The 13,156-nt window shown below is 41.8% G+C and overlaps 1 protein-coding gene across 5 annotated transcripts in view; it reads left to right on the top strand.

Moving 5' to 3' along the window:
* Positions 1-769: 769 nt before the first annotated feature.
* The window catches only part of LOC104117750 (isoamylase 3, chloroplastic), an 83,439-nt gene continuing 71,052 nt past the window's right edge, over positions 770-13,156 (top strand). Inside the window, exons 1-4 of one of the 5 annotated variants that reach the window (XM_070188348.1) lie at positions 770-1,117; positions 1,209-1,266; positions 1,396-1,467; positions 9,910-10,067. In XM_070188348.1, coding sequence (XP_070044449.1) covers positions 1,014-1,117; positions 1,209-1,266; positions 1,396-1,467; positions 9,910-10,067 — 392 coding nt within the window. In that variant the 5' untranslated portion in view covers positions 770-1,013. The remainder of the gene's footprint in view (positions 1,118-1,208; positions 1,267-1,395; positions 1,468-9,909; positions 10,068-13,156) is intronic. The other 4 variants (XM_070188347.1, XR_011412062.1, XM_070188350.1 and 1 more) reach the window with 4 other exon arrangements.

Genomic DNA, 13,156 nt, shown 5'->3' with positions numbered 1-13,156 from the left:
TAAATAATACAACGTTAATAAACAAAGTATAGAAAATCGAAGAATCTAAATTAGGTAGCTTATCTAAATTCTAAAAGTATTTACAATATCACAATTTTAATGAATTCGTTGCATCAAATGTATGGAGACTTTGCAAGTATTAGTGATTGAAGTTGAAGTTTTTCGAATACTTTACATTGTCGAATTCAACTTTGGTTTAATGAATTGCCTACACATTGTGCACTCTTAAGTTAGTCGATCGAACTCTATAATAACTAGACAATGATAAAATATATTTGAATATACATGTACATATATAATGATCAGCTGCATATAATAAACAATAAATAGACTCATTGAATTCTACGATGTGTATATTGTTGAAAAATAAATAAAATTTTAATTCAATTCCAAACCCATTATTACAAGAAGAGAAGTGGGTGCATTGGTAACTAAAAATATACATGAATAATTTGTATAGTCTAGTAAATTTAACAGTCACATCAATAGTAATTTCTGAAAATAGCGAAGCAAGAAGAACAACAAGTGATTTAAATAAAAGGCATTTGGGAGATTTTGGATTACTTAACAGATAAATGGGTAATTTTTAAATGTTTGTTGATGATATGTGTAATCTGGCCAGATAATATAACGATAGGGGTAAATTTGACCAGATAGTATAACGGAGAATAAATGTAAACTATATTCGAAAGTACGAGATATATTTGGCCCGAATTATTTTTCAGCTTGTGATGCCGTTAAATTATTTTTTTTGGTGAGAATCAAAGTTAGTGTAGCGTACCCGCGCTCTCGCGCCACAGTGGCCCACGTGAGATATTTATGAGGAGGGAGATGCGGGGCGGGCCGTTCACGTACAACCTTTTCACGTGGCAGACCAAAAATGACCTCACTCCGCTTCCTTCCAACCATGCCGCTCTCGAATATCCAACAAAAAATCCGACGAATCACGCAATCCAATCTTCACACTTTCACTCTCCTTAATTTCACAATTTAGTTCTTTCTGGAAAATAAAGATGACGGCATCGCCCGTGGTGGCGATACTTCCTGCTCCTCAGCTTTCATCCAATAATTTCAACCGCTTTTTTATTGCTCCATATCGTGCGTCCTCCATCATAGGGTAATTGTTTTGTCTGAGATTTTCCAGTTGTTGCAATTATTTCCGTGCAGTAATAGATAAATTCACTTCTTTTTTGCCCTTTTGGTGGCAGATTGAACTCGAGTAAAAGACCTCCCGCTGAATTTTTCGGGCAGAATAGTTTCAGTAAGGTAGGATACCCTTTCTTATTGTTATATTTAAGATTGTGGTGTCACAAGTTTAAATTTTTCGAACATTTTGGAAAAGACAAAGGTGATTGTTGAAAAGTCAGTGACATAGTGTTTCTTGGCTTTAGTTAGACAAGGGAGCATCACAAGATTAGTCCTGCTAAGGTCTATGCTCGTCGTGCTGAAGAGCAGCGTGTGATCGAGGTACTTGCATTTCTCTCTTTATATGCGTGTGTGTACATTGTTGCTTGGAAAATTTGAATTCCTTCTTTGCTAAAAGACTAATACTTTTATGTGCTTATTTACGCATGTCTTTGCTGTTGGGAATTAAAGATGTCATTTGTTTAATGAATAATGTTGAAAGATCTAATGGTGGTTCTCCAATTTATCACCTATCAAGTTTTAGATGTTTTAAATTGATCTTGGTTCCTGTGTAGACGCGAAAATGAGATTTATGTACATTGGGCTATTCAATATGGCCTCTTAACAGCGAATATACACTAGGAATGTTCATGAGATGAAATATGAATTGGTATTAAAGTTTGTTTAAGGCTGCATACGGTCGAAATCGAGGTCGCCTACAACTTGGTAGATTAGTCTTGGAACGTGGCAACCAAGGACTGAAGATCGACCTCGAATCCCACCAAGCTAGAACCCGAGATCGGAATGCCTGCCTTCGAGGAGCAGTGAGTCCGGCGTCGACCTTAGCCTCGAACGAGCTCGGAAAGACATTGTCGAGTTAACTAACAGAAGACCGAAATATCCGCGACTGGTCGAATATTGCGGCGGGAATCTCGGCACGTATCAGTAAGGAACCGACAATCAGCGAATCAAGAGTTCTTTTACCTTTTATAGAATTATACCTAAAGTAGAATTCCTCTACTATATAAATGGAGGTTCTGATTATTCATGGGATACATTTGTAACACGCATCCCAAATCAATATATTATTATTCTCTTTAAGTTCTTATTATTCTCTCGTTGTTCTGTTCTGATATCAATCAAAGCACTTTTGGCTCGACGGTGGCTAACCTTCTAGGGCTAAGATTGTTCAACTTGTGTGGTTAGCATTTACTTTTCCATTACTTATACCAATTGCAATCTAATTTGTCGTTTTGTATCATGTTAAATCACGTATCCTTAAAATCACTTACAAATTCAATTGTTATCCGATTTTGAGGGTAAACAGTTTGGCGCCCATCGTGGGGCTAAGGATAATAGTGGTTATTTGATACAAATCTCCATAACACACTACTTTATGCTTGTTCTTTGAAGTGTCTTTAATTTTAGGTTAAAACACAAAATGTCAAACTCTCAATCAGCAGCACCCCTACATGTGGACGAGTCCGGCCATCAAGGTGAAAATAACAACATAGCGCCTGGTGATGAGGTGCCGCCCGTTGATCCGATCGGAATTCCGGCCGCGGGTCCGATTGACGCTAATTCACATGTGGCTTGGTAAGTGCTACAAGATCTCGTGCATTGGAACCCATGGTTATGGACCCGAATCCGTTAGTATGGAACTTTTTTTTTCCAAGTGAAATCCCCTAGTATATGAAAGAGTGAAAAAGGTGCTTTCGTTGTTGTGGAAGAAGAAGCTTTCATATCTTAATGCACGTATTTAATTTATTCGGAGCTTTTAGAGCGGAATCCACTTTTTAGGGAATATGAGTCGAAGCAATAACAAGAATATTTCTAGTAGAACATCTTTCACAATCCCATCGACGCAAATTTGCCTACCGACCTCGAGAATAGCGTCCGCGGTGGAGCCCGATCGGCAACTTGAAACACACAAAACATTGGAGGAGACGAGATCAGTTTACGGGTGATCTTTGAAATGCTGCAGGCTCAACAGGCAACAATAACTCAGTTACAGAACCAAAGCCGTGCACCGAGCAGGGTTGAACCCGATCCACCCCAGGAAGTCACCCGCAGGGATGAACCGGTTGTAGAAAGGTCAAATGAACATGAATTGGGAGCTAACCCCGAGATCATAAAGATGCTCGAAGAGCTGACAAAATGGATAGAATCAGGGGAGAAGAAAATCTAAGCTAATGACAAAAAGGTGGAAACCTATAATTCCAGGGTAGACCAGATCCCAGGAGCACCGCCAGTATTGAAAGGCCTGGATTCCAAGAAGTTCGTGCAAAAACCTTTTCCTCCGAGCGCGGCTCCGAAGCCAATCCCTAAGAAATTCCGCATGCCCGAGATTGCTAAGTATAATGGAACGACCGACCCAAATAATCATGTAACCTCTTACACATGTGCCATCAAAGGGAACGACTTGGAGGATGACGAGATCGAGTCTGTTCGGAGAGACCCTGTCAAAAGGGGCTATGATATGGTATCACAACTTACCTCCTAATTCTATTGATTCATTTGCTATGCTTGCGGATTCTTTCGTGAAAGCACACGCCGGGGCCATTAAGGTCGAAACCAGGAAATCAGACCTTTTCAAAGTGAAACAGAAGGATAACGAGATGCTCAGAGAGTTCGTGTCCCGGTTTCAAATGGAACGAATGGACCTGCCACCAGTCGCTGATGATTGGGCCGTTCATGCTTTCACCCAAGGGCTCATTGTTCGAAGATCGGTGGCTTCACAGCAGTTGAAACAAAACCTGGTAGAATATCCGGTTGTACTAGGGCCGGCGTGCATAACCGGTATCAATTGAAGATCAGAGTGGGAGATGATCAACTCGGGGTCCCCTTCGGGGTCTGTTTATCCCGTCAGAAGCATTGACAGAGTCAAGAGAGACATCGATCGTGAACCGAGACCAAACAGGGATCGGTACCAGCCGTATAATGGAGACCGAAGAAGCAGTGGGTTTGGGCGGAACTCTATGAGAAACGAAAGGAGAAGTGACCGAGGTCAGAGCAACCGGGGACTCATGAGCAAAAACAGCTTCGATAGGCCCATCAGGCCTAAAGAAGCACCGAGGTTATCGGAATACAACTTTAATATCGATGTTGCCGCCATTGCATCAGCTATCGGACGCATCAAAGATACCAAATGGCCTTGACCTCTACAATCCGATCCAACCCAAAGGGATCCTAACCAGATATGTAAATATCACGGCACGCACAACCACAGAACGGAGGATTGCCGCCACTTGAGAGAGGAAGTAGCCCGATTATTCAACAGCGGGCATCTTCGAGAATTCCTGAGCGACCGAGCCAAGAATGATTTCAGAAATTTTTTCCGATCCAGTTCCTCCACCAACGCGAACCCCAGTTAGATTCAGGCATGCTACACTTTTTAGTTATTGGGAGAACCCAAGTACTCTCTTTCGGATTCAGGAAACAGTGCTGCTACCAGAGAAGGCTCTTTCATGCTAGGCGTCCAGACCTACTATACCCGAGCCGCATCCCCGGCACACTTGCTATATCTACTATCTTGGGGTAAACAATCTCTATTGCTTATGTTTACTTTTTTCACCATTTGATTCTTGTACATAGGAAATGAGACTCAACCTTTTTACTGCAAATTTAGAAGCCGTTTTCTTAACAAACAGACCGAACAAGAAGAACCTCAACACGTCATTAACATGATCATTGGTGGGGTCGATGTCCCTCAGGGGCCGATGTTGAAACGCACCAAAGTGTCCATCATGAGGGAGAAACGAACTCGAGATTACATACCGGAAGGAACCTTGTAACGACGAGGATGCGGATGGGATCGTGCAGCCCCACAATGATGCACTGGTAAAATCTGTACTCGTAAATAAAATTCGAGTTAAACGTGTGTTAATTGATCCAGGTAGCTCGGCCAACATCATCCGACCGAGGGTCGTGGAGCAGCTCGGTTTACAAGATCAAATTGTGCCTGCAGTCCGAGTTCTAAACGGATTCAACGTGACATGTGAAACCACTAAGGGTGAGATAACATTACCGGTGAACACTACCGGGACCATCCAGGAAGCTAAGTTTTATGTAATCGAAGGAGACATGAGATACAACGCTTTGTTCGGGAGGCCATGGATCCACAACATGAGGGCAGTACCTTCAACTCTGCACCAAGTGTTGAAATTCCCAACACCAAGCGGAATTAAAACAATCTACGGAGAACAGCCAGCCGCGAAGGAGATGTTTGCGATCGAAGAGGCTATTTCGGTATCCGCACTTGCAACGACAAGATGGTCGAGTTCGGTCACAAAGCCAGAAACTAAATAGCAATTACCAACACCAGCTCCGACCCAACCGGAGAAACAGGGGACTGATGAAGACGATGATTATGACTACGGGGTACCCAGATATTTTATAGCCTCCGACGCCACTAAATCGACGGTCGAGGAGCTGGAACAGGTCATATTGGTCGAGCACCTACCCGATCGAAAGGTATACCTGGGCACGGGGTTAAATCCCGAGCTCCTGAAAAAACACATTCAGTTTCTTATAGCTAACATAGATTGTTTTGTTTAGTCCCACTTTGACATGACAGGGATCCCGTCGGAGATAACCACTCATAAGCTAAGCCTGGGTCCGAAATCCCATCCGGTGAAGCAGAAAAGGAGACCCAGTCCGAGATCAAACATGCTTTCATCAAGGACGAGGTATCTAAACTCCTTAAAATTGGTTCTATTCGGGAGGTTAAATACCGGGATTGGTTAGCGAACGTAGTGGTAGTCCCTAAAAAAGGGAATGAATTAAGAATGTGTGTAGACTATAAGGATGTGAATAAGGCATGTCCCAAGGACTCTTTCCCTTTGCCCAACATCGATCGCATAATCAATGCCACGGCCGGCCAGGAGATCCTCAGTTTTCTCGATGCTATTCCGGGTACAACCAAATACGGATGGACCCGGGTAACCAAGAAAAAACCCTCGGAGGACACGAGTACAAAAAAGCAATTTTTTTTTTTTTATATTTTACAAAGGCGTCTAAACAACTTGGTCTTCTTCCCCCCTGGTTCCATCGGAACCCTCGGAGTCGTCTTCTTCTTCTTCGGGGCAGGCCAACTTCTTGGCCTCAGCCTCGAGCCCCTTAGCGGTCTCGATCTAGGCCGATAGATCGAAACCCCGAGCATGGATCTCCTCGAGGGCCTCTCTTCGTGACTACCGTTTCTCGTATTCAACGATATCTTTTAAGCGGTCCTGGACCGCCTCGGCATCGGCCTTATATTGGGCCACCATCTCGTCGGCGTCGGCTTTAACCACCGCCGCCACTGACTTGGCCGTTTCAAGTTCCTTGACCATAATTTTCCGCTCGGAGGTAGCCAAACTTAGCCGAGACTAGAGCTCTTCGACCTTTCTGGCCTGCGCCTCGGCCTTTTCCTTTGCTGCTCGAAGCTGGACCTCAGTCGAAGTCAGTTGCGCCCGAGCAGCCTCTTTTTTCGAGGCCAGACAATCCTGCCTGCCTCACCATTCATCGGTCTCGGCCTTCACAGCATCCATCTCAGCTCGCAGTTGACCGATTTGATCGATTTTTTGTTGGACCTGCGGATTCCGACCGTTAGTCACCAAGTCTAATTCTTCGTCACTAAGCTCAAATATTTTTACCTGCTCGACCAAGTCGGCATGCTTCTTTCGAGCCACCTCCACTCAGCTCGAAGGCACGCTGCTCACTAAGAAGTTTGTTGGAATCTCTCTTCTCAGTGAGCCCTCGAACCTCGTACTCAAGCTGTTTTAGCTCATCCCGGTATCGGAGAAAAGTCTCGTGGTGAAGCACCGAGGCCTACAAACACAAAGAGAAAATGTTAAGAGTTATCTGCCAAATAGCCTAAGTACAAATTGAGAACCATTGAGGAATATCTAAAGTTACCCGATTTAACGCCTGTTGCGCTTCGTTGAACAGACAGGATGCATCCACCTCATTCATCTTGGCCTGATCATCCTCTGTCACCAGCCATCGAAGATAACTAGCCACCCCTACAGGGGCGGAGAGAACCCAGGAGTCCTCCGGAAGGAAGAAAGTGATGAATCGCTTCCGGCCAGGATCCACACTCGGGCAGGGAATCGATTGACCAGTTTGGGACTCGAGGAAGATCTTGCTCCCGAAGATGGGCTCTTTCTCGGTATCTCTAAATCACCCAAGCCGGTGACACCCTCTGTGGCCGTAGAGTCCACTCCATCAAAGAAGTCGCGAAAGGGATCGTCCGTTCCGAGGACTCCCTCATTGGGACTTTCTTTCACCGTCTGAGCTTCATTGTACATGGACTCAGTGAACAAAGGTGACTTGGTGATCTCTATCGCACCGAGAGATTCCTTCGGCGCACTGCCCACGTCCCGGGAAGCTTCAGTCTCGGCCTCCTCCTGGACCTCCCTAGCTCGATGAAGATCGGCATCGTTTCTCTCTGGTTCGGAGGCCCTTTGCCCTTCAAGTCGTGTCGACACTCGGGTCACCAGATTGAAGGTTTCTTCCTTTTGTTCTTCGGATTCATCCCTCAGCTGATAGAGAGAACTCGAAGGTGGTGCTCGAGCGCTGGTGCTTTCCTTAGACTTATCCACCAGCCTTCTCGTTGGCTTTTTCTTCTCCAAGCTCGGAGAACTCGGTGCCCTTTTTCTTTTCTTCTCTTCTCCCTGTTTCGGAGCAAGGGACTCGGTGGAGAGATCGTCACTACCGGATGGAGGTCTCATTTGCATCCCAAAGCAATATATTATTATTCTCTTTAAGTTCTTATTATTCTCTCGTTGTTCTGTTCTGATATTAATCAAAGCACTTTTGGCTCGAGGGTGGCTAACCTTCCAGGGCTAAGATTGTTCAATTTGTGTGGTTAGCATTTACTTTTCCATTACTTATTCCAATTGCAATCTAATTTGTTGTTTTGTATCAAGTTAAATCATGTATCCTTAAAACCACTTACAAATTCAATTGTTATCCGATTTTGAGAGTAAACAAAGGCGTAAGAAACTTTTGCAAATTCTTTACTTGCTGAGCATAAAATATCCTGTGTAAGCTTCTGAAGCTCTGTTTTAAAAGGCGTTTCTGGGGGAGCCCCTGGGCGAGGCGTACCAAAAGCGCCCCGGGGCGATGGTGTGGGGCGAAAGTCTCAAGAGGCGTACGCCCCGCAATTTGGGGCGTACGCCCGGGCGTTCGGGGTGCGTTTTTTTAGTAAGGAGTAAGCCCCAGAGACTTTTTCAAATTAAAACAAAATTTGTTGAATTAGTTCTTCATATAATACCCAAATTCTCAAAAGTCAGTTTGGTAATTACTCAAAAGGTTTAAAAAGGAACTCAAAAGTATTAAATTTAAAAGTAAAGACCTTTTTTTTATTGATTTAAGCCCTAATTCATGGTTTTCCCAATTTTTTATCTTGTCCGCTAGTCTGCTAATATCTCCCAAAAGCAACGAATATTTAATTTTTTTTACAAATACAAAGATAACTACATTTTTCTTCATAGCAGCAAATTCAAAGATCAAAGTGCAGGTTAATCATCCTTTTTGTTCCTCCATATAGAAAACTTTATTCTTTTAGACTCAAATTACTTGTGCTTGTAAGTAACGTATAATAGATTGTTTTGATTAGTTTTTTGTGGGGATGGAGCACACATATATATATAGTTTTCTTCAATATTTATGCAATTTTACATGTTTATAAATATTAACTGTCATTATATTATTTTATAAAATATTAAAAATTAAATACCTATGGGGCTTATGCCCCGCGCCTCGGGGCTTACGCCCTACTGAGGCATATGTAAAATTCCCCGCCTTACGCCCACGTCTTTTAAAACACTGTTCTGAAGTTGGAATTCTAAGCATGAAATGCACATTTTTCACTATTTGATTGCAAGGAAAGTTATGAGAAAATATATTCCTAGAAAATTGAAGTAAAAGAAATTAACACTTGCTAAGCATGAAATATATTCCGTTTTTTGTAAAGAAAGTTATGAGAAAATGTATTCCTAAAATTGAAGTAAAAGAAAATTAACACTTGCTGTTTAAAAGAAAAAGGAGGAGTTCATCAAAAAAGATCAATGTATGTGGTATTGATGTAACATATGAGGTTTGATTCCTACATCTTTCCTTCTAACCATCTGTGAAGTCAACAGATTTGATTTTCATGCACTTCTCTTTTCCAGTGAACAAACAGTGTGTAGGCAAATCCTTCTTATTAGATGGTTTTCTGGGTGCTGTACAATGCCTTGAGATTTTTCTATTTGGGAATCTGATATGCTGAATTACAGTCTTCACCGTTTTCTTTCATCATGCGCAAACTAGGAGGACATGTTTAATGATTTAGTTGGGTCACTGAGATCTATGCTAGTGCTTTGTTTCAGAAAGTGGTATGAGCACCTACTTTAACATGCCATATTCTAAATCAGACTAAATCAGAAGATATCCATTGTCAGAAATAGTACGCTTTACGGCATTTGACCAGTACTAGGTACTACTTGAAATCACAATTCTACCTAGACATATTGTGAAAATTATCTTTTTTGTGATGTTCACTTTTTCTGGTGACATTAATAGAGTGATATAGGAATTGATGGAGCCAATTGCTCTGGAGTTTCTTATCTCACATATGATCTTCTTATACGATACAGATGAGATAATCCTAACTTATCCTTATTTTGCAAACCAAACGACTTTGCTTTCTTTTGTTTGTTTCGTGTTTTGACTGACCTTTGTTCTTGAAAGCGAACAACTATTGCTACTGTTCTATGGAAAACTAATGATTTGATTTCTTTAATGTGCTCATGATTTTAGGAAGAAGCTCCTCAAATGCTGGAGACTTTCCCTTCATTTGAAATTACCCCTGGTCTTGCTCATCCACTTGGAGTATCAGAAATTGAAAGTGGAATAAATTTTGCAATTTTTTCTCAGCATGCTTCTGCAGTTACACTTTGTGTAATTCTTCCGAAGAGGTTAGGCTGAAATCATGCTTTTGGATTGTGTATTTTGTTGTCTTCGATAATTCAATTCTTGTCTTAGTTGCATATTCTAGCTGTTTAGTTCTTAGATAGGTATTCCTGCCTATTAAATTTTGTTTAGGTGTAATATGTTCTACTGTCTTCTTTGTCTATCAAGCAACTGGTTTGCCTAGTTATTCATAGTCTTGTATTTTGTCCACATTGCAAATTATTAATTTAATGCATTTTTATCTGTGTAAGTTCCATATCAAAAGTGTTCTTTATGGTGCTTGAAATGATTTTGAGGTGTGTTTGGAGAATGCTGAGTTAGCTCGAGCCAACTGTGTCATTTGCACTTTTGCAACTAGTAATTATGACTACATTTGGGATGAGAATGTGGGAAAAACAAACGAATAAAAGAAGGTTGGAGAAATGCACGAAGACAACTATATTAGGTGTGGGCTCATTTGTAAATACTTTGTATAGTATATACAGTTCATTCATCTGATTTGAGACACCAATACATATTTATATATTTGAGTATCCTCTAACTCTAGTCTAATTTAATCAATTAATCTAACACTTACGCTCAAATGGATGCTTACACAGTAGTATGCTATGTAACTGCTTTGTAGATCGGAAAGGACCCGCTAAATATATCTTCAAGTTGATTCTTCGACTTCACATATCTAGTAACTGTATCTTCCCAGAGCTTCATTTCTCTGATGAAGTGACTGGAATCTGTACGTGTTTGATTTTTTCTTGGTATACAAACTGTGGTGTAATATGAAAAGCAGATTATTAAATAAAAGAGTTTTATTTGACTTACCTCTCCAAACTTTAATTATCTGAGTAGCTTTTCGATCCATTAGAGTTTGGATGTTTGTACCATCATGGATTGATGTTCAACGTATTTTAATCATGCAATTACCTTTTGCCTCTTGCTCTTCCAAGATATAAGGTTGCCTCCAAGAAAACGTAATGATATTCAAAGGTGGAACATTTATTGGATGGTGATCCTGTCCGTTCTGCGTTCATGTAAATGATGATTTTCTCCTGTCCTCTATCTTTGTATCTCAGAGAAATTTTGTTTAATGAAAGGTGTGAGAAGGCACGGGAGAAAATATGTTATTGATATTGGATGATAAATACAATACAAGAGGTCCCTATTTATAGCTATACACTACAAGGAGATATTACTCCTCTTCCAATGTGGGACAAGACTACACTATACATATCTATAAACTAACACTCCCCCCTCAAGCCGGTGCATACACATCATATGTACCGAGCTTGTTACACATGTAACTAATACGAGAACCAGTAAGAGACTTAGTGAAAATATCTGCTAGTTGATCATTCGACTTTACAAACTTTGTAACAATATCTCCTGAAAGTATTTTTTCTCTGACAAAGTGACAGTCGATCTCAATGTGTTTAGTCCTCTCATGGAACACCGGATTTGACGCAATATGAAGAGCAGCTTGGTTATCACACACTAGTTCCATCTTGCTGATTTCTCCGAACTTTAACTCCTTGAGCAACTGCTTGACCCAAACTAACTCACACGTCGCCATAGCCATGGCCCGATATTCGGCTTCGGCGCTAGATCGAGCAACTACATTCTGTTTCTTGCTCTTCCACGAGACCAAATTACCTCCTACTAGAACACAATATCCAGACGTAGAACGTCTATCAAAAGGTGATCCTGCCCAATCAGCATCTGTGTACCCAACAATCTGCTCGTGGCCTCGATCCTCGAATAGTAATCCTTTGCCTGGAGCTGACTTTATATACCGAAGAATGCGAACAACTGCATCCCAGTGACTATCACATGGAGAATCCATAAACTGACTTACAACACTCACCGGAAAAGAAATGTCAGGTCTAGTCACTGTGAGGTAATTCAATTTGCCAACCAACCTCCTATATCTCGTAGGGTCTCTAAGAGGCTCCCCATGTCCAGGCAGAAGCTTAGCATTCGGATCCATAGGAGAGTCAATAGGTCTGCAACCCATCATTCCAGTCTCCTCAAGAATGTCTAAGGCATACTTCCGCTGTGAAATAACAATACCTGAGCTAGACTGAGCGACCTCAATACCTAGAAAATACTTCAATCTGCCCAGATCCTTAGTCTGGAAGTGCTGAAAGAGATGTTCCTTCAGATTAGTAATACCATCCTGATCATTACCAGTAATAACAATATCATCAACATAAACCACTAGATAAATACACAGATTAGGAGCAGAATGCCGATAAAACACAGAGTGATCAGCCTCACTACGAGTCATGCCTAACTCCTGAATAATTGTGCTGAACTTACCAAACCAAGCTCGAGGGGACTGTTTCAAACCATATAGTGACTTGCGCAATTTACACACACAACCATTAAACTCCCCCTGAGCAACAAAACCAGGTGGTTGCTCCATATAAACTTCTTCCTCAAGATCACCGTGGAGAAAAGCATTCTTAATGTCTAACTGATAAAGAGGCCAATGACGTACAGCAGCCATGGACAAAAAGAGACGAATAGATGCTACTTTAGCCACGGGAGAGAAAGTATCACTATAATCAAGCCCAAAAATCTGAGTATATCCTTTTGCAACAAGACGAGCCTTAAGCCGATCAATCTGGCCATCCAGGCCGACTTTGACTGCATAAACCCAACGACAACCAACAATAGACTTACCTGCAGGAAGAGGAACAAGCTCCCAAGTGTCACTCGCATGTAAAGCAGACATCTCGTCAATCATAGCATGTCGCCATCCTGGATGAGATAGTGCCTCACCTGTAGACTTAGGGATAGAAACAGTGGACAAAGAAGATATAAAAGCATAATGTGGTGACGACAGACGATGATAACTTAAACCGACATAGTGGGGATTAGGATTAAGTGTGGATCGTACACCTTTGCGGAGTGCAATTGGTTGACTAAGAGGAGACAAGTCCGCAGTAGGTGCAGAATCTGATGCGGGGCGTGAATCACCTGGGCCTGATGCTGGATGTGGACGGCGATGATAAGTCAAGAATGGTGGAGCTGCAGAAGGTTGAACTGGATTATGTGGAGGAACTGGAGCTATAGGTGGTGGAGCTACAACCGGAAT

The sequence above is a fragment of the Nicotiana tomentosiformis genome, chromosome 11, assembly GCF_000390325.3.
Source record: "Nicotiana tomentosiformis chromosome 11, ASM39032v3, whole genome shotgun sequence".
In the NCBI taxonomy this organism is placed as follows: Eukaryota; Viridiplantae; Streptophyta; class Magnoliopsida; order Solanales; family Solanaceae; genus Nicotiana; species Nicotiana tomentosiformis.
The sequence above is the reverse complement of the archived record's forward strand: the minus strand, read 5'-3'. Positions and strand labels throughout refer to the sequence as shown.